Below are 21,993 nucleotides of genomic sequence, written 5' to 3'. Positions count from 1 at the left end.
GATGGTAAATCAGTGGAATTCATTGTTAGAGATGGCCATGGAGGCCAGGTTATTGAGTACATTTAAAGCAGAGGTTGTGGGTTCTTGATTAGTCAGGGCATCAAAGTTCATAAGAAGGCAGGAGTTAAGAGGGATAGTCACAATGGAGTGGTGGCACAGACGATGGCAAAAGGCCTAATTCTGCTGCTAGGACTTCTGGATTATGGTCAAACCCAAAGTCGTCGAAGAAATGTATAAGTAGCAGCACTGGAAGGCAGCAGGAAGCAGATGGACTGGTGTTTGAGAACATTTAGCCATCATGCAGGGAAGGAATCTGGTGCCAGCCTGTACCCATCGCCAGACTCCAGCCACTCACACACCAGCGGGCTGCCCCCAGGAAATACTTATGTGTCTTGCTTTTTAACACCAACAACAAATTTCCCTGTATGTTTCAATGTATATGTGATAAATGGATAAATCTCAGTCCGAGGATGCTGCCTGGATGCATGTCTTATGAGGAAAGATTGAGCAAGCCAGGGCCTTTCACTTTGGAGTGAAGGAGGATGAGAGGTGACTTGACTGAGGTGTACAAGATGGTAAGAGGAAACGATGGAGTGAGCAGCCAGAGGTGCTCCCAGTGTGCCAAAGGACATCCATTTAAAGTAACTGGAGCAAAGTAAAGGGGGAAGTCAGAGGCAGAGTGGTGGGTGTGGAGAACGCGTGGCCAGGGGTGGTGGGAGGGGCAAATACATTAGGGACAATTAAGAACCTCTTAGGCAGATGGATGATAGCAAAATGGAGGGCTTTGTGGGAGAGAAGCATTAGGTTGATTTTAGATAAGGTTAAAAGTTCAGCACAGCATTGTGGGCCGAAGGGCCTGTACTATTTCATGTTCTATGCCCTCTGCAGAGAGCAAGCGAAGCACTGGGTCGCACCAAGCCCTCACAAACTATGTGGAAGATAGATATTCAAAGCAAAAAGGCCACTATCAATACTCTCTGGAGGCGAGGAATGAATAAATAATCCAGAATAACATGAGGATCCTGTGGGACGGCACTAGCATACTGGATAGCACGCTTCATACTTCCAGTGACCCAGGTTCAATTCCGACTGCTGCCCTTAAGGAGCCTGTACATTCTCTCCATGACCGCGCGAGTTTGTTCCCACAGACCATGTTGGCTGGTAGGTTAATTGGTCATTGCAAATAGTCTGTGATTAGCCAGGGTTAAATCAGGGGATTGCTGGGCAGTTGGTAGCTCGAAGGTCTGGAACAGCCTGTTAGAAACACAGAAAATAGGTGCAGGAGTAGGCCATTCGGCCCTTCGAGACTGCACCACCATTCAGTATGATCATGGCTGATCATCCAACTCAGAACCCTGTACCTGCTTTCTCCCCATACCCCCTGATCCCTTTAGCCACAAGGGCCATATCTAACTTCCTCTTAAATATAGCCAACGAACCGGTTTCAACTGTTGCCTGTGGCAGAGAATTCCACAGGATTCACCACTCTCTGTGTGAAGAAGTTTTTCCTCATCTCAGTCCTAAAAGGCTTCCCCTTTATCCTTAAACTGTGACCCCTCGTTCTGGATCCTTAAACTGTCACCCCTGTTCCGCTCTGCATCACGATAAATAAAGGGGTCACGTATATTAAAGTCAGGACATCAGTTTGGCATGTTCTGTGCTGTAGGGCTCTATAACTTTGAACAGCACGTAAGTACTCAGGTCTAACAGCGTGGCACATGACCCAGTGCCCCCACCGCACTCACCACGAGTTCGACAGAATCCCCTTCATTCCACCATAATTAGGATTCCCGTACTTCATGTAATACTGACTCCGCCTTGCGGCTCCCAATTCCTTTCGGTCATCTGGAAGAGGGCACATGGCGTCAGTAACAGCCCGGCTGAGGTGCCAACAATAAGCCCCCCCCCCCCAGGATTACTGATGTTAACCCCAAATCAGAATCAGGTTTATTATCTGTAGATTTCCAGCAGTAGAACAGTGCAATACATAAAATATACGATATATCACAGCATGAAATACACTTACAAAAAATAAATAAGTAGTGCAAAAATAGTGAGATAGTGTTCGTGGACCATTCACAGATCTGATGGCAGTGGGGAAGAAGCTGTTCCTGAAATGTTGTGTGTATGTCTTCAGGCTCCTGCATCTCCTCTCTGAATTTGTTGGTTGATGGGGAACTTCAATGAGGGAAGCTGTCTTTTAGAGACATGGCCTTTTGAAGATGTCCTCGATGTGGGGAGGCTAGAGCCCATGGTGGAGCTGGCTGAGTTTACAACCCTCTGCAGCCTTTTCTGACCCTGTGCAGTGGCCCCTCCACACCAGACAGTGATGCAACCATTTAGAACACACTCCACAGTTCTGCTGTAGAAATTTGCTCGAGCAGGAAGCTAGGATGGCCCTGTTTCAGTGAGATTCCCTGTCCACTTAAGCAGCTCGTGTTATACAGTAACGGCAGCCCACCTGCTGCATCATTCAGACAGACTTCGTACCCCTAACTCTCACCCCACAAACTCTGCTCGACAGCCATGAAGACTGCAACTGACTCAGCACCTGGCAAGGACACAAGCTCCAGATTTCTGCCCGAGTGTGTGTTCAGATGCATTTTCTGACATCGCACCTCTACATACTGGCCTGACTGTTAAGAAATGCCCCCTTGTTCTGGTCATCCCCAGGGGAAGTACCTCCTAACAACCAGACAGAAAGGGCTGGATGGAGAGGACCAGAGGAAACAGCCTCAGAACAGGAAGATTCAGTCTGGCACAGCATTGTGGGCTGAAGGGCCCATGCTGCATTGTTCTACATTCTGTATACTATTGAAAGCATCACAAAATGCTGGGACAACTCAGCAGGTCAGGCAGCGTCCATGGAAATGAACAAACAGCCAATGTTTCAGGCTGAGACCATTCATCAATACTGGAAAGGGAAGCAGGGTAGCTAGAAGGTGATGGGTGAAGCCAGGGCTGGAAAGGAAGGAATCTGATAGGAGAGGAGGGTGGACTAGAGGAAGGGAAGGAGCAGGGACACCAGGTGGAAATGACAAGTGAGAAAATAAGAGGCCAGAGTGAGAAACAGAAAGAGTGGAGAGGGAAGGGAAACATTTTTAACGGAAGGAGAAATCAATGCTCATGCCATCAGGTTGGAGGCTACACAGATGGAATGCAAGGTGTGCTCCTCCAGCCACGGGCTGACATCAGAATCAAAATGTTTGGCCACCAGGAAGTCCCACTTGAGGTAGATGGAGTGGAGGAGCTCGATTTGCAACTGGTCTCATCAGTGCATAGCAAGTCACATCAGGAGCACCGGACACAACAGACGACCCCAGCAGATTCCTAGGTGAAGTGTTGCCTCACCTGGAAAGACTGTTTGGGGCCATGAATGGAGGTGTGGGGGTAGGTGTAGTACTTTGGCCACTTGCAGGGATAGGTGCCGGGAGGGACAAATGGACAAGGGAATCACAGAGGGAGCGATCCCTGTGGAAAGCGGAGAGTTGGGGGAGGTAAAGATGCGTTTGGTTGTAGGTTCCCTTTGGAGATAGCGGAGGTTTCAGAGCATGGATGTAGAGGCTTGTGAAGTGATAGGTAAAGACAAGAGGAACTCTATCACTGTTAAGGCAGTGGGAAGACAGGGTGACCGTGGAGGAGGGAAACCCCGTTCTGTGAAGGGGCACATAATGCAAGTATAACAATGCATGGGCTCACAGGCAGCAGTAACTGTGCTGGCTGCTACGCTCAGTCAGTAAAAGTGTTCGACAGTTATACCAAACTAACGTCAGCATTCAGACAGGTCGGTGAAATCAGAAGCATTGCAGCCTGCGGCAGCTGGTGGCCAGCAATGGCCTTTTGTTGGTTTATGCTGTGTGTTTGGGTTTGAGACACGCTGCCTGTCCAGTGGGGACTGAAAGCTGTATAGTGGTGTTTACCTGAGTACTTTCACGCTTGGTTCTGTTAAAATGTGAACTGAAATACTGCTTCGCCTGCCGACAGCTGAATTGAATTTGGCGATGTTTTGTCTGGTTCGTGCACTTGTTAAACAACATGAATCAAGCTGGAAGCAGTGACCTTGAAGTCAAGACAGAGAGAAATTAAACAAACATGCGATGTTGAAGGTCAGACTATTGGAGGAAATGAAAATACTTATAGAGCCACAGAACAGGCTGTGACGGCGTATAAAGCTGACTTTCAGGATGGCGTATGCACTGAAGACAGCGCGGTTAACGTGCGTGCAGCATGTTCTACTGCTAGCAGAGTGACTACAATACCTCATCAGCATGCACTAGGATGGAGACTGATATAGCTGTGTTAAACGCAAGACAAGTATTGAGGGATAAACATGCTTTAGAAGAAAAGATGGAACAGCTTTAATGAAACCGAAACAAATGGAAGAACAACTTTGAAAAAAGATGGAGCAGCTTAAGTTGCAGGAAGAAACCGAAGCCAGGTTGGCCAGAGTACAAGTGCTGAATCTAAACGTGCTCCAGCAGGACAGCTCTATGGTGACATGGAACAGAGAATATCCAACATACTCGATGTCCACATGGATACATCTGCTCCTACAAGCAACAAGATTGAACCGCAAGCGGAAGTTCAGGCTGAATGGAGGGGGCTCTCCGAACCTATGCCGTATCCAGTGGCACACGGTGCTTCGGAGGACACTGACTGACACCGGTGATTCAGATGATACCAGTCTAAAGACGCTGCGAAAGGAAATAACAAGCAGGGTGATGAACAACAATGCATTGCATCTCTGCCTAAGAGAGAGATTCAAGTCTTCAATGGCAATCCATTCGTTTATCAGGGCTTTCAGGAACAGCATCGAAGGCAAGACTGATAACTGTGGTAGCCATTGCTAATTACTCAAACAGTTCACTGGAGATTCCCCTAGAGAGCTTGTTAAAAGTTCCCAATGGGCTGACCCAGAGCAAGGATATCTAAAGGCCCAAGCTTTACTACAGGAACATTTTGGTGATAAGCACAAATTGCTGCGGCCTATATGGAAAAGGCTGTTTCTTGGTCACGTATCAAATCAGAAGACATGAAAGCTCTTTAAGATTATAGTCAATGTCGTGCAATATGTGCAGGACACATGAGTTGGACATGCCTGTTAAAATGTGGATTGTTGTGAATAAATTACCCGATAAACTTACGGAAAAATGGAGATTGGCGGTCTATAAACGACAAGAAAAACACAACTGTAAGGTTAATTTCGCAGACAGTATTGATTTTATTGAAAGGCAAGTAAAGATTGCTACACACTCGGTGTTTGTAAAGAAATACAATGCTACATCACCAGCAGCAAGCAAAGGTGGGAACAATCTGGTTGTCAAGCTAAAGGAAGCAGCTTTCCCACTACTGTGGAAAGTGAAGCTGCAACTGGTGAAAAGAATACAGATTTGAAGCAAACACAGCAGTGAGTACCACCCCAGTATCTACTGGCCTTTCGGGGGCTGGTGATCATGATTGTAAACTTCCTCTAATTCCGAATCGGGTGATGTCTAAGAAGGGTAACAAGACGCTGGGTACTTATACTTCCCTAGATTATGCACTGTCAGCCTCATATACAAGCTCAACCTGAAAGCAAAAGAAACGTGCATTCTCTTATGCACCATGGTTGTGAACAGCTACAGGATTGAAAGCGGCTGGCTTAGCATGCATCCACTGGAACGTGTGCCTGTTTACAGAAGGAACATTCCTCATCAGAGAGATCATCAGGAATGGTCTCATTTGAAGGAAATTGAGGGGTGAATGAGGTTAAGGCATTGCAGCCACTGCAAGTGTTAACGATGGACCCTATGCTGGGTTGGACTGGTAACAGACCATGGGAAGGAGACCGTGGTGGTGGGAACGGCCACACTCTGCCAGACATGACAGTTAATGGGATTTCAGTTTTGCACTTCAGGAGCAGCGATTCAAAACAGGTTTTCCTGAATGCAGTCAAGAACAACAACCTGGTTTATAAGGAGATGATCTCATTCCGGGATAGACTGCTCACCAGAAAGACATCAAGTGTAAATGTTGAGATTTTGTGTCTTAGTAGCGTGCCGTTGTAATTATTCTAGTATAATAACGACGGTTTTGGAATTTAGGAGCCTTGCATCCGTTGTCTATCTGCATTATATTCTGTGCGTTTACCTAGTGCCTAGCCACAAGTGGGGGCAGGGTAAAAGCAAAGGGAATAAGTCACATCTTCATGCTTTGCTCATTGCCGTTTGTACTGGGGACTGACGGAGGCCGTATCTTTTGCCGATTGCTCAATAACACTTAGCTTACATTGGGGTACGCTGAGGTTTCATCGCTTCAAGCTTATATGTTTGCTAATAAAGGATGGAATGCAGATGCTCGACTTTTGAAACAATCATTACTGGAGTAAGAACCAGTATAACGAATCCATAGGGTTTCTGGTGGCAGCAGATGCTTTGGCTTTGGTTTGCCACTCTACAGTGGCCAAACATATTAATTCCCATTCCCATTCCGGTTCCCACAATTCCGTCCACGGCTTCCTCTTGTTCCATCTGGGTAGGTTTCAACCTAGTGGCGTGAATATTGATTTCTCCCCTCTTTTCCTATTCCTTATTCTGGCCTCTTACCCCCTTTCATCTCCCCCTGGGCCGCTGCCTCTTTCCCTTTCTCCCACGGTCCACTCTCCTCTCCTATCAGATTCCTTCCTCTACCTTTCCCACCCACCTGGCTTCATCCATCATCTTCTAACTATCCTCCTCCTCCCCCCATATTTTATTCTGGATTCTTCCCCCTTCCTTTCCAGTCCAGAAGAGGGGTCTTGGCCCAAAATGTCGACTGTTCATTTCCATGGATGCTGCTTGACCTGCTGAGTACCTCCAGCATTTTGTGTGTATAGCTTTGCATTTCCAGCATCTGCAGAATCTCTTGTGTTTTTGAAAATACCCAGACTGGTTGCATCACGGTCCGGTACAGCAATCTGAACGTACAGGAATGTGTGTAATTGTAAACTGTAGTGGACTTGTCCCAATGCAGTGCAGGCATGTCGCTCACCACCATCATCTAGAAGTTCCAGCTCGTACACCTAGGTGAGGTGTTGCCTCAAAAAAGCAACATCCATCAAAGTTCCCCACCATCTGGATCTATCGGGTAGGAAGTACAGAAGCCCAAAGTCCCACACCCCCGGGTTCAGGAACAGCAAATTCCTTTCAGCTATGTGGTACTTGAACCACCTGGCAAAATCTTAATCACTTTGCACTGAAATGGATTTTGTGTTTCTTTTAAACACAAGAGATTCTGCAGATGCTGGAAATCTGGAGTAACACACACAAAATGCTTGAGGAACTCAACAGGTCAGGCAACATCTATGGAGAGGAATAAACAATAAATGTTTCAGGCCGAGACCCTTCATCAAGACAACGAAGGGTCTCGGCCCGAAACGTCGACAACGCTTCTCCCTATAGATGCTGCCTGGCCTGCTGTGTTCCACCAGCATTTTGTGTGTGTTGTTTGAATTTCCAGCGTCTGCAGATTTCCTCGTGTTTGTGTTTCTTTGTTCTGTCTTTCCTTGTGAAAATTGTGTATAATTTATGCTTATGTTTTTCTTGTGAATGCTGATTTTCTGACGCTGTCTGTGATGTTGCTGCAAGTATTAATGAGCATACGGGTACTTGTGCACGTAACAATAAACTCAACACCTTCCCTCCACTGGCCTGCAGCTCACCCTTGGGCAGGGGGTAGTCCCCGCTTAGCCTCCAATCAGGGGCACGTGAAACCATGGGAGCAGGAGGTGGATGGTCGTATAAGCAGCTGATACATGTGACTGACCACTGACGCCGAGCAGACAATCTCTGAAGAGTATCGATAATGGCTGGGGTCACCCGTTTTGTAAAGACACTGCCCAGAAGAAGGCAATGGCAAACCACTTATGTAGAAAAATTTGCAAGGACCACCATGGTCCCGGAAAGACCACGATCACCCAGATCATACAACACGAAACATAACGAACGGACGAATTAGGATGAAGGAAAGTGAATGAAACAGACCCTGGTGAGTCATTTCAGCATTGTCTAAGCGGAGTGGATGATAGCAGATTGTAACACACTACCACAGTTCCCTCCCCTTTCAGGAAAAGCAGCCTGCACACCTCACCCTGACTGCAGGAGACCCTGGGAAGAATGTGATGCCGACTACAGCCGTTCAGCCAGCTGGTCTTCTCTCTGGGCTAGCAGGCCAGGTGTCTATCCTAGGCAGAACTTCACTCACCTTTTGTGGCAAATCTCACTTGCAGCTTGTTCCCCTGCGGAGTCCTGATCGCTGGCCTCAGGTCGTTTCGAAGGATTGACGCCTGCTCAGCCTGTGACAGGGTGTCCAGCTGGGTAATGAGACAGAGGTAAGTGCACATGCCCCGGCCAGAGGTTAGGTCGCAGCACAACAACCTCCCACTGCCCCAAGGAGAACGGCAAGAATGTCACGGCTCTCCCGCAACATGGAGCCACAGGAGCCCTCGGTTGCTGGACTAGGTGTCTGGCACCATTATGAGAGCGGCAGAGACAGAGAAACACACACACAATGCAACATCACGTCTCAGGAAGACTGACTGCACTGAAGACATTAGCACCACAGATGAATCCTTACTACACGATGTTTGGGTGTGGCACAGTAGCACAATGCTTTGACAGCACCAGCGGTCTATGTTCAATTCCTGCTACTGTCTGAAGAATGGGTATGTCCTCCCCAGGACCCTGTGGAGTTCCTCCCACATTCCAAAGTGCTGTCTCTCCACACAAAGTTCAAATGACAAGCCTGCTATACACTGTCAAACAGGAGGTGCTGACGGTGTCCACAGAACGAGCTGTTTTCAGGCTGTTCAATGGATTGTATTTAAAAAGACATTCTGCTGACGGGTCATGCATGCAGCATAGCACAGGTAGTGTAGCAGTTAGCACAATGCTTTACAGTGCCAGTGATCTGGGTTCAAATCCCACCACTGCCTGTGAAAAGCCTGCACATTCTCCCCATGACCATGTGGGTCTCCCTCAGTGCTCCAGCTTTCTCCCACATTCCAAAGACAGACTGCTTGGGGTTAGTGAGTTATGTGCGTCCTACGTTCACACAGGAAGCACAGTGACATTTGCCGGCTGCCCCCGGCACATCCTCACACTGTGTTTGTCATTGACGTAAACGATGCAGTTTACTGTGTGTTTTGATGTACTTGTGACAAATAAAACTCTTTATACAGCCAGGGTGCAATTGAACTGTAGGGAGCATCACACCCTTGCTGAACAGTGTTGTCACACCTGCCCAAGGGTGGAGAACAGGGAACAGCCCTCAGTAAAGGGAGGGGCTATGAGAGAAGGGGCATCTGCCCAAGGGTGGAGAACAGGGAACAGCCCTCAGTAAAGGGAGGGGCTACGAGAGAAGGGGCATCTGCCCAAGGGTGGAGAACAGGGAACAGCCCTCAGTAAAGGGAGGGGCTACGAGAGAAGGGGCATCTGCCCAAGGGTGGAGAACAGGGAACAGCCCTCAGTAAAGGGAGGGGCTACGAGAGAAGGAGCATCTGCCCAAGGGTGGAGAACAGGGAACAGCCCTCAGTAAAGGGAGGGGCTACGAGAGAAGGGGCATCTGCCCAAGGGTGGAGAACAGGGAACAGCCCTCAGTAAAGGGAGGGGCTACGAGAGAAGGGGCATCTGCCCAAGGGTGGAGAACAGGGAACAGCCCTCAGTAAAGGGAGGGGCTACGAGAGAAGGGGCATCTGCCCAAGGGTACGTTTGCTGAGACGCTAGGGAAAGGAGCCATTCACCAACGCGATGGGACTGACGTACAATGCTTTCGACAGCCATATTTACCCGTGTAGCTGCGACCCTCGGACATACCTCGTTGTTTGCCAGCAGTTTGCACACTACTTCCTCAGCGTTTGCAGGCTCCTTCTCTAACTCACCCTCCTCCTCCTCCTCGTCAGTCTTTTCCGACGAGTCGTGTACATCAGAGCCGTCTGCCACCAAAATAAATACACCGCATTCAGTCAAGGCAGCCTGAGGCGCTGACAAAGTCACATAGAAACAGTTTTTGTGGTCCAACCTTTTCAATCCATGTACCTGTGCATAAACACGAGTGTCTGCAGGTGCCGGAATCCCAGAGCAACACACATATGCTAGAGGAACTCCAGATGAGTTCTAAATCTTTCCAAGTACCCACTTTTGATCTTCTCTGTAGATCCTTGCCAGGACTGAAACCTCGAACCTCCTTGTTTGAGGAGTCCTCAATTTGTCTCAGCTGTTCGTCCTGATGAAGAGTCTCAATCAAAACATTGACTGTTTATTTCTCTCCACAGATGCCACCTTAGCTGCTGCGTTCCTCGAGCATTCTGTATGTAATGCATGTACCAATCCGACTGTCTTTTAAATGCCTCAATTAGCTCCCCTCCTTGAAGTTCCATGTACATTACTGAATTTGTCAATGTGGAGTGGAGAGCATTTGTAAATCTGACAGGGGCAAAGGGTGTCAGGAATGGAGCGTTCTGGGAGGCTGTGTGGGACAGGTGGCAGAAAAGGAGTGCCAGGGCGGTGGTGGTGTGGGTGTGGGTGCAGACACACCCAGCCCTGAGATGCCAGGCAAGGTCAATTGATTCCAAACAATTGGTTTATTGATCAATACAGAATGTTTCTCTCGAGCAAACACGAGGAAATGTTTCTCTGATGCTTTCTGCTCCCTGCCTTCTCCTTCCGCCTTTTCCCAACTGTGATTCCTGTCCCATTCCTACTCGCAGTCCACAATAGAGACCCATATCAGAATCAGGTTTATCACTCACACATCATGAAGTTTTTTTTGTAGCAGCAGTACAGTGTAATGCATAACATTACTATCGTAGTATGCAAAAGTCTGAGGCTGTTATGTATGAGTTTTGCACAGTACTGTAGGAACAAAATTAGACACTGAGTCTGCTTGGCCATTCCATCATGGCTGATCTATTATTCCTCTCGACCCCATTCTCCAGCCTTCTCCCCATAACCTTTAACGCCCTGACTAATCAAAAACACGACAACCTCTTCTTTAAATATACCCAGTGACATGGTCTCCATGTCTAAATGGATGTCCCTCCATTCTGAGGCTGTGCCCTATAGTCCAAGACCGACCCACTATTGTAAATATCCTCTCAATGTGCATTCTACCTAGGCCGTTCAACTTCTGATAGATTTCAATGAGATCTTCTCTCATTCGACTAAACTCCATTGAGTACTGACCCAGAGCCATTAAGTGCTTCCCATAACCCTTCCATCCCCAGGATCATTCTCACAAACCACCACTGCACCCTCTCCATATCTTTCTCAGATAAGGGGCCCAGAAATGCTCACAATACTCCCAAGTGTGATCTGACCAATGCCTTACAAAGCCAGAGTCTTTGGCTGTGAACCAATTCAATCCAAATTCTCAATAAAAGGGAATTCTGGGCCGTGTAACACTGGCTGAAGTATTGAGGGCAGCTAGCTCAGACTGCAATTTACTGCCAACAGCCACCCAAATAATCACACTAGTATTCCATCTCATTCGGATAGCCAAGCAACAGCCCGACGCGCAGTCTCTGCAAGAGTGTTACTGAAGAGACTGCCCGTCAGCCCCACACTGCTGAGTGCCCAGGGTTCTACTCTCCGCTTTCTACCAGTTAATCTCTGCTCCAAGACACAAAGTCCAGCCTGGATAAAAAGCAATCAGATGTCCTCAATCCCGGTCGGAAAAGGTTGTTTAGGGGGCAGCACGACACTACAGCAGTTAGGGTAACTACCTGGATTCAATTCTCAGTGCTGTCTGTAAGAAGCTTGTACATTCTCCCCATGAGAACGTGGGTTTCCTCCCACATTCCACTCCAGCACAGAATCTGCCCTTCAGCCCACAACATTGTGGCAACCTATCTAAGCTGCTCTAGCAACAATTTAAACCTCACTACTTCACAGACCATAACCTGCTTTTCTTTCACCCACGTGCCTATCTAAGAGTCCCTTAAACGTCCCTAATGTATCTGCCTGTGCCACCGCTCCTGGCAGGGCATTTCACACACCCACCACTCTGTGTGAAAAAACCGATCTCTGACATCCTCGTAAATGGATGCTCTCTGGCACTGACCTTTTCCGGCCTACACCTCTAACACGTGTCCTCTCAACCTCCTCATAAAACATGTTCTCTAATCCAGGAGGCATCCTCAGGGTCGAGGAGCAACACTTCATATTCTGTCTGGGTAGCCTCCAACCTGATGGCACGAACATCAATTTCTCCTGGTTATTCTTCCCTCCCTCATCTTCAATTCCTCACTCTGGCCCATCACCTCCCCGGTGCCCTCTTCCTTCCTCTCTCCTGTGGTCCACCCCGCTCTCCGATCAGATTCCTTCCTCGCCAGTCACCCATTTGGCTTCACCTATCCCCCCACTGTTTTAATCTGGTGTCTTCCCCCTTCCTTTCCAGTCCTGAAGAAGGGTCTCGGCTCAAAACTTCCATTGGTGCTGTCTGACCTGCTGAGTTCCTCCAGCATTTTGTGTGTGTTACCCGGTGAGTCTCCTCTGCACCCCCTCCACAGCTCAGACTGTCCACTCCATGCCTCTCTTGGCCATACCACACCTCTAGCAATGCCAAGCAACTCCAAGCTAGGAGTGGTCCATGGGGCTACCTTGCTTTCTTGAGCTGTGTCTGCCCTCGCCACCAGCCAGTTTATCAACGCTGGTGCTGCTGTCTGCTCCCACACTGAGGTTTATCATGGCGCGAGCAGCCGTGACATCGTCCAGCCAGACCACGTTACCTGCGAAACACCCAGGGAGAGGGGGGAGAGAGACAGAGAAACAGAGAGAGAGAGAAAGAGATTCAGAAGCAAGACACCACAGCAGCAGCTTCACACCAGCTCCTGTGCCTCTCCCCACCACCCAGCAGACATCGGACCGGTAGGAAGCTTGGTACAGGATGGGGCACTGGGAATGGTGGATGTGCGAACTCAACTGCAATGTTTAAGGAAATTTGAATAGGTACATGGGGGGCTCTGGTCCAGGTGCAGGTTGACGGGACTAACAGTTCAGCACAAACGAGATGGGCTCAAGGTCTTGTTTCTGGACTATAAAATTCAGGAGCAGAATTAGGCCATTTGGCCCATCGACTCTGGTCCACCATTTCATCATGACTGATCCAATTCCCTCTCAGCCCAAATCTCCTGCCTTCTCCCCATAACCCTTCATGCCTCTACTAATCAAAGATCTATCAACCTCTGCTTTAAATGTATCCAATGACTTGGCCTCCTCAGCCACCTGTGGCAATGAATTCCACACAGTCACCACTCTGGGGCTACAGAAATCGCTCTTCATCTTCGTCCTAAATGGACATCCCTCTGGTCTAAGTCTCTCCCACCATAGGAATCATCCTCTCCACATCCATTCTCTCAAGGCCTTTCACCATTCCATAGGTTTCAATGAGTACAGACCCAGAGCCATCATATGGTAACTCTTTCTGCGCTGTAGCTCATTATGGCTCCAAGAGGGCTCCTTCTTCTGAATTTTTCACCAGCCAAAGGCACCTCAATGACCCTGATGTGAAATCATTACTTTACTGTCTCCCAGACAGCCTCCAAAGACAGCACTGACACAACCAGTTGAGCTGACGTTGGCCATGGATGGATTCTGGCCCAGGTCACTTTGCCGCTCACCCAAACGTGGTTCCAGGACTGGGTGAGGTGAAAGCAGCTGTGAATGGATCGAATCGGACAGGGCAGAACGCATCTCCCATGCAGCACCTCTCCTGCAATGTTGCCAACCTTGGCTCCTCTTAGCATCACCTTCTGCCCCTGCAAAAGCGTGCTGGCCCCCCCTCGACCTACGTTGAGAGATGGACGTGCTAGGAAAGGAATAGAGACTACAAGTCTGATAAAAAGGACAGGTAGGTTTGGATATTCCTGGGGTGAAGGAACCTCAACTACCTGACTACAAATCTAATATTGAGAGTAGCAAAGTGAGGACAGTTCTTCAGTTACTGGTCTCTACTATCTGGCCGAACCTCAACTCTTGGGACAAGGGTGGCTTCTACCTCACTGGTATAAGATTATTAAATAGCTCCCTAGTAGAAAATGATGGATTCTTACTGTCACAGTCTATCTTGTTAAGATAAACAGCTATGTTGGAGGGGTTTATATTGAACTTGCAGGCAGGCTTCCCCCAGGGGTAGGGTGAGAATGGAACTAGAGATCATGGCTTAACGGTGAAACGTGAAATATTGACAGGAACATGAGGGGGGTGGAACAAGCTACCTGCACAAGTGGTGGATGTGGGTTTGACTGCATCATTTTGGAGGGGAATGTTATGAAGAGCTACGGTGCAGGTGGGGGTCAACGGAACTAGGCAGAGTAACAGAACTAAATGGGCTGAAGGACCTATTTCTTTGCTGAATTCCTCTATGATTCTATTCCCATGAGGAGGCACATCCACCCTCTCAAACACCATCAGAAACCAGGGACTATTCCCCAGTTCTGATGGAAGGACCCTGACGCAGAATGTTGACCGCTTTCTCTTTCAGCAGATACAATCTAGCTGGCTGAGCTTTTCCAACATTTCTGCTTTCTGACAGGATTTCAGTAGTTACATCAATATCACTTCTCATTCTAGAGTGAGAACCTCACTGAACACTCACAAGAAGAGTCGTCAATCCACTCTATGCTGGATGGGGGGTATTCCTTAAAGTAGGCAAATATCTCTTCAGTGCTCATCTCATCGACCCCAATCACGTGGAGAGCTTCCAGGCGTACCTTGGGGATTGCTGCAAGGCATAGGCAGGAGTTAATCACAGCCAACGGACAGGAGAATGGACAAAGATCTACGTGACCATTAACGCACATCACAAGGACCTGCTCGTTCTTAATACTGAGCCACACGAGGTGATATCTGGTCAGTTTTGGAGGAATACAGAGATTGAGCCTGGAGAGATTACGGAGACAGGATGGGAAGGAATTTCAATACAATAATGAAAGAATTTCTTTGGAGAAACTGATTGGAAATTTAATTATATAATCACACTATACAGAATGCAAAGATACTGGAAATGCATTTCTGAAAAAATTTAGAGAGAAAAAAAACAACAGAAAGTCTGCAGATGCTGGAAATCCGAGCACACACACAAAATGCTGGAGGAACTCAGCAGGCCAGGCAGCATCTATGGAAAAGAGTACAGTCAATGTTTTAGCCTCGCCTGCTGAGTTCCTCCAGCATTCTGAGTGTATTGCTTGACTGCACAAAGAAACAGCTTTGAATGCTGACAGTGACATCTGCTACCATGGGGGTGCCACGATAGCCAAGGGGAGGGCACAGTAGTGCAGTGATTACCATAATCCTTCACGGCACCCAGCGACTAGGGTTCAATTCCCACTGCTGTCTATAAGGAGTTTGTACGTTCTCCCTGTGACCATGTGGATTTCCTCAGAGTGCTCTGGTTTCCTCTCACATTCCAAAGACATATGGGTTAGGATGAGTGAATTGTGAGCATGGGAAGCGTGCAGACACTTGCGGGCTGCCCCCAGCACATCCCCAAATTGCTGATTGTTGACATAAGCCACACAATTCACAGTATGTTTGGATGTACATGTGACAAATAAAGCGAACCTCTTAAATGCTGGTACAGAAGAGAGCAATGGTCAACACTGACACGATGGGCCGTACTGCCTGTTTCGGTGTGGTGTAACAGGAGGAATGGTTAACACTGACACGATGGGCCGTACTGCCTGTTTCAGTGTGGTGTAACAGGAGGAATGGTTAACACTGACACGATGGGCCGAAGTGCCTGTTGGAGTGTGGTGTAACAGGAGGAATGGTGAACACTGACACGATGGGCCGTACTGCCTGTTGGAGTGTGGTGTAACAGGAGGAATGGTTAACACTGACACGATGGGCCGAAGTGCCTGTTGGAGTGTGGTGTAACAGGAGGAATGGTTAACACTGACACGATGGGCCGTACTGCCTGTTTCAGTGTGGTGTAACAGGAGGAATGGTGAACACTGACACGATGGGCCGAAGTGCCTGTTGGAGTGTGGTGTAACAGGAGGAATGGTTAACACTGACACGATGGGCCGAAGTGCCTGTTGGAGTGTGGTGTAACAGGAGGAATGGTGAACACTGACACGATGGGCCGTACTGCCTGTTCCAGTGTGGTGTTGCAGGAGGAATATTAACAAAGAGCATAGGTAGGACCATGGCTGTTGTTCCAGCAGAAGGTTAACTTTAAGGGTGAATGGCTGGGCCGGCTGGGGATGATCCAGAAGGACGGTGCTGAGGTATTTTATTTTTTAGGACAGGGGTTCCCAACCTGGGGCCCATGGTCCCCCTGGTTAATGGTAAGGCTGCGTGGCATAAAAAACGTTGGGAAGCCCTGATTTGGAGATTCAGCACAGTAACAGGCCCTTCAATCCTAATGAGCCTGCACCACCCAATTCCACCCTCGCGACCAATTAGCTTATTAACCAGTACTCTTTTGGAATTTGCGAGGGAACAGGAGCGTCCGGTGGAAACCCACGAGGTCACGGGGAGAATGTAAAGACTCCTTACAGACAGCAGCAGGAATTGAACCTGGGTCACTGGCGTTGTAAGAGTGTTACACCAACCTGCCACCCCTACCCTTCGGCATTACTGCAGGGAGGGCAGAAAGCGTGAGAATGAGGAAAGAACAAAATTCATGGAGCATCTGAGTCTTCAAGCACTTCACGATTTCTGGACTCACAAATTTACCGTCCACCGTCACCAGACTGCCCTCTACCAACAGTAACTCACACAAACATTGGTGTTATGATTGTCTGAGCTTCCAGTCTGTGTGTGGGAGGCAGGAAAGGGGCTTGTTTTACTGTTGTGTTTCTGTTATTGTGTCGTCGTGCTGAACGGTGGAATGTGTAGCAACACTAGCCGGCTGCCTCCTGCGCGGCGTTAGATTATGTAGGTTGTTAATGCAAACAACGCATTTCACCGTTTGTTTCGTTGTACGCTGATAGGTAAATAAATCTAGGAACACAGGCAGATTACTTCAATAAACAAAGCGATGTGTAGAAGGCGATCGGGTCTCAAAAGGGTGCATAGGAAAGTGTTTCTTTGACTGAGAACCTGGGACCACAGTCTCAGAGTGAAAGATGGTGAGCCTTTGCAATTTTACATCCTGTTGGGCTTTGACAATTGGGTCATTAACTGCATTCCAGTTAAGACGGAGATTTAGGAAGATGAGGGTATGGGAAAAGTACAGGAACTTGACAGGAAGTGGAAGATTAACCATGGTCTCGAGTGGCAGAGCAAGCTGGCAAAATAAACTCCTTTTAAAAGGCACTTGGACAGGCCTGAGGGATTAAAATTGGACTTGGAATTGGTTTATGACTGTCACATGTACTGAGACACAGTGCAAAACTTGACCTTGTGCCTGGTGGGAAGGCCTTGGAAGAATATGGAACAGACACGGGCATGTAGCAGCAATACACATAAAATTCTGGAGGAAATCAGCAGGTCAGGCAGCATCTACAGAAATGAACAAATAGTTGATGTTTCAGGCCAAGACCCTTCTTCTAAGCAAAAAGAACTAGTTTAGATGGACATCTTAGTTTGCACAAGCAAAATGGGCAAAGGGTCTGTTTCCATGCTGTATAACCCTGATGTTTTCTCCTCCTCCTGGGTGACAGGATGACACAATGCATAAACAGAAATTTAATTTGGTAGATGCTTGGACAATGTTGCTATCAAAGTGTGTACGGTATTGTCTAATGCACAATCGGTATGCAACAGGCTGCCTAAGACTTGCACGGTTCCGTATTTGTCAACGTGGAGTGGAGATCGAGTTCATAAATCCGGCAGCAGTGAGAATGGTGAGGGTGAAGCACCACGGGAGGAGTGTCAGGGGCAGGCACACCCAGCCCTGAGACACCAGTCAAAGTCACTAGATTCCAAACAATTGGTTTATTGATCATTACAGAATGTCTCTCTGGTGCTTCCTGTTCCCTTCCCCTTTTCCCAACCATGATTCCCCTCTCCCTGACCCCTTCACACTCTCAGTCCACAACAGAGACCCATATCAGAATCAGGTTTATCATCACTCATATGTCATAAAATCTGTTTTTTCACATCAGCAGTACAGTGGAATACATAAAATTACTACAGCACTGCAAAAGCCTTCGCTATATATATATATGTGCCTAAGACTTTTGCACAGTACTGTACATATAAAGTATAATCGAAAGTATTGGGGGATGTCAGAGATAGTTTTTTATACACAGATTGGTGGGTGTGTGGAATACCCTGCCAAGGGTGGTGAGAGATACATTAGTTTAAGAAACTCTGAGACAGACACATGGATGACAGAAAACTGGAGGCTTTGTGGGAGGGGAGGATGAGATTGGAGAAGGAAGTTCACATGAACATACATTTGATTTGATAGATTTTTAGCCAATGTTGCCATCAAAGTCAAAGTAGAATTTATTACCAAATTATGCACTGTGTATGCCACCATATAATACTCAGATTCATTTTCTTGCAGGCATTCACAGGAAAATGAACAAATACAAAATCTGGAAAAATCTACTCAAAGACTGACGATGTGCAGAGGACGACAAATTGTGCAGACAACGAAAAACACAGCTCATACTGAGAACGTGAATGTCGAGTCCTTGACAGTGAGTCCACAGGCTGAGTAATCAGTTGAGTTGAGGTGAGTGAAGTTACCACACAGGTTCAGGAGCCTGACGGTTGTACGGTAATAACTGTTCCTGAACCTGCTGGTGTGGGAGCTAAGGGACTGTTGCCTGAGCTGGCTTGATTTCAACGCCATTCCGAGGTTAATACACATTTTTTAAAGCTTTCTGTTTCAGGCTTTTCAGAATGGAACTACCTTCCCTCAGGACCTCCTTGTCGAGCACCACCTTGCGCTGGGTGACGTTCACCTCCGCCCTGAAGTGGAACCTCCGCGCCCTCTGTTCCTTCCTCTCCACCGCTTCCTGCAAAATCAAACTGACTTCACAGAGAGCTCACAGATTGAACAGCAGCCTGGCCAGCAACAGCTTTGGGCTAGTCACCGATGTTGCAGTACAGCTCAGAGGTTAGTCTGCTGCAGGGGTGAAGAGCTTAGCCTTACACTGAGGACTAAAGTGTCACAGAATCCCCACCCATCTCACCTCTTCCAAAACTCAAGCTCAAGGCGACCTTCCTAGTTTTCCATAGGACCACAAGACATAGGAGATGAATTAGGCCATTTGGCCCATCAAATCTGTTCCACCAATCCATCATGGCTGATTTATTACCCCTCTCAACCCCATCCTCCTGCCTTCTCCTGTAACCTTTGACGCCCTTATCCTGACTAATCGAGAGCCTATCAGCCTCAGTAGTTACTGGAGGAACTCAGCAGGTCAGGAAACATCTAAGGAGAGAAATAAAGAGTTGACGTTTTGGGCTGAGATGTTTCATTAAGCCTCCGCTTTAAAGAAACCCAAAAATACTGTCTGTGGCAATGAATTCCACAGATTCAGCACCCTCTGGTTAAAGAAATTCCTTATCTCCATTCTAAATTACCATTGCTCTATTCTGGCCCTCAACTTCCCCACTATAGGAAACATCCTCTCCACATCTACTCTCTCTAGGCCTTTCAATATTCAATTGATTTCAATGAGATCCTCCCTCATTTTTCTAAACTCCAGCGAGTACGGGCCTAGAGACATCAAACACTCCCTATGCATTAACCATCCTCCCAGCTCACTCAGTATGCTCCAAGGACACATCTGCATATAGAAGCCAGCCTTTGCCCAAGTTTACCATGAATGTAACACAGTGACCTCAGCCTCAGGGCTGGCCAGTGTCTACGACCAAAGCAAACACTCTCACACAGACAGTTCACCTGACCCAACCCACCGCAGCCACAGATTCATCACGTATACATTGAAACATACAGTGAAGTGTGTTGCTTGTGTTCATAACCAACACACCCAAGGGTGCACTGAGGGCAACCCTCAAGTGTTGCCACACATTCTGGTAGCAACGTAGCACGACCGGCGTTCAGCAGAACAACACAAACAACAGAACGAGACAACCCAGGGTCGGCCATCGGCCATGCCAACCTCAGAGATTGGTGGTCTCCATCATCAGTGCTTGCCAAACACCCAGGCTCAGGGATCGCTGGCCTTTACCCCTGAACAGTGCAACCTCCGGCTTCCAATCCCCTTCACTTACTGCCCGTGACCTCTGACACCCCTCATCCCTATTCCTAAACCCTAACCTGACCTGATTCCCCACATTGGCCTCAAAACTGTCCCTTCAAACTTAAAAACACAACTAAGTCTGAACCACGAGCTCGACGGACATCACAGCTCAGTGCCATCTGACATCACCTAATGCTCTCGCCGACATTACAGACAGAAGGCCTTTAATCACCACCACCAGCTACCCGTAGTCATCAAAGCCCATCGTTCAAACTCCGCCTGCCAGGTTGGTGAACCATTCACCGAGCTCCCAAAGGGTGAATGAGGTTTCTACCTTTGATGTGACGTCAATGCCGGTGATGAACGTTCCAGCCTTGTTTTCGTAACGCCTGCTCGTGTCCTAGAGAAACAAGAAGATTGCACCACGTCACTGAGGTGCAGCTGACGGAAGTTTATAAGACTATTTATTTGTTTAACAATACAGTGCAGAGTTGGCCCTCCTGGCCCTTCAATAACCCACTGAAGGGACAATTTACCATGACCAACTACCCTACCCGGTACTGAGGGGGTAACTGGAGCACCCGGAGCACACCCACACATTCCACAGGGTGGCAGAGAGTGACTCCTTACAGAGGATGCCGGGACTGAACTCTGAACCCGAGGGCCCGGGCTGTAACGCCGTCATCGTGAAACCTACACTACCACACACAAGGCATAGAGAGAGTACGCACACAGTACCTTTTCCACAGCGTTGAAACGTCTAATACTCGACGGCTGCTTTGAAGGTGAGAGGGGCTCATTTCAAAGCAGATGTGAGGGACAGTTGTGTTTTTTTTTACAGAGAGAGTAGTGGGTGCCTGGAATGTGCTCCCTGGGGTGGTGGTCGAGGCTTTTAAGAGACGTTTAGAATGTGAGGAACATGGAAGGGTCTGGATATTGTTTAGGAAGGGGGGTTGGCCATTTGATTAATGATTTAATTGGCTCAGCATAACATTGTGGGCCGAAGGGCTTGTTCTGAGCCGTACTGGTCTGGGACTGGCAAAGCAATGCCATGCTAAGTTACGACTGGAACTGGTTTATTATTGTCACATTTACCAAGGTCGAGTGAAAAGCTTCTTCATACAGATCAGATCATTACACAGTGCACAGAGGTAGGACAAGGTCAAACCGTAACACACACAACCATTACCTTTACCAACCGCAAGGAATAAGGTGGAACAGCACAGACACGATGCAAGGTAAAAATGAGGTAGATTGAGAGCTCAGGAATCCGACACATCATACTGGGAAACCATTCAACAGTCTTCTAGCAGCGGGCTAGACTCTGTCACTGAGCCTAGTGCGACATGCTTTCAGGTTTTTTAAAATCTTTTTTCCAATGGAGAGGGAGAAGAGAGAATTAACAGTGCATCTTCTAATGCATTCTCCAACAGTGGTGACTGGTGACTCCCCCCCCCCCCCCTTTCCCGGCGTACTGACTCTCCGCAGGGTACGTCCCCCCGGGGAACAGCCCCTGCAGCATACCGACTCTCCCCAGGGTATGGTCGTGTACTGACTCTCCCCGGGATCCGGTCTCAATGTTGGAGATGTGCAGCATTTAATTAAGGTGCTGAAGGAAGTTGCAGTGCCCGGGTTAGTCACTCTGCACCGAACAGAATGAGTTGGCCAGCCAACAATAACAGCTTCGTCTTCCCACTTCTATTTATAGAACTTCTTTCAGAGCTTGTCACTTCAAAGTGTACTATCAAGTGGGTTATTGAGGCACTGTATCAGAATCAATCACAGCTGTACAGAACCGGCTTTGAAGCATGTAAACTCTCTCGTCTGCAAACTACAAGCAGCTTGTAGAACTTTCTCACTCTGCCTGC

At 48.0% G+C, this 21,993-nt stretch overlaps 1 protein-coding gene across 3 annotated transcripts in view; it reads right to left on the bottom strand.

Moving 5' to 3' along the window:
• The window catches only part of ncbp3 (nuclear cap binding subunit 3), a 40,025-nt gene that overhangs the window by 13,446 nt on the left and 4,586 nt on the right, over positions 1–21,993 (bottom strand). Inside the window, exons 2-8 of one of the 3 annotated variants that reach the window (XM_059973712.1) lie at positions 20,460–20,525; positions 18,826–18,931; positions 14,611–14,736; positions 12,614–12,742; positions 9,831–9,949; positions 8,221–8,329; positions 1,746–1,845 (exon numbers count right to left, since the gene is read on the bottom strand). In XM_059973712.1, coding sequence (XP_059829695.1) covers positions 1,746–1,845; positions 8,221–8,329; positions 9,831–9,949; positions 12,614–12,742; positions 14,611–14,736; positions 18,826–18,931; positions 20,460–20,525 — 755 coding nt within the window. The remainder of the gene's footprint in view (positions 1–1,745; positions 1,846–8,220; positions 8,330–9,830; positions 9,950–12,613; positions 12,743–14,610; positions 14,737–18,825; positions 18,932–20,459; positions 20,526–21,993) is intronic. The other 2 variants (XM_059973713.1, XM_059973714.1) reach the window with 2 other exon arrangements.

The sequence above is a fragment of the Hypanus sabinus genome, chromosome 6 (assembly GCF_030144855.1).
Source record: "Hypanus sabinus isolate sHypSab1 chromosome 6, sHypSab1.hap1, whole genome shotgun sequence".
NCBI classification, from domain to species: domain Eukaryota; kingdom Metazoa; phylum Chordata; class Chondrichthyes; order Myliobatiformes; family Dasyatidae; genus Hypanus; species Hypanus sabinus.
The sequence above is the reverse complement of the archived record's forward strand: the minus strand, read 5'-3'. Positions and strand labels throughout refer to the sequence as shown.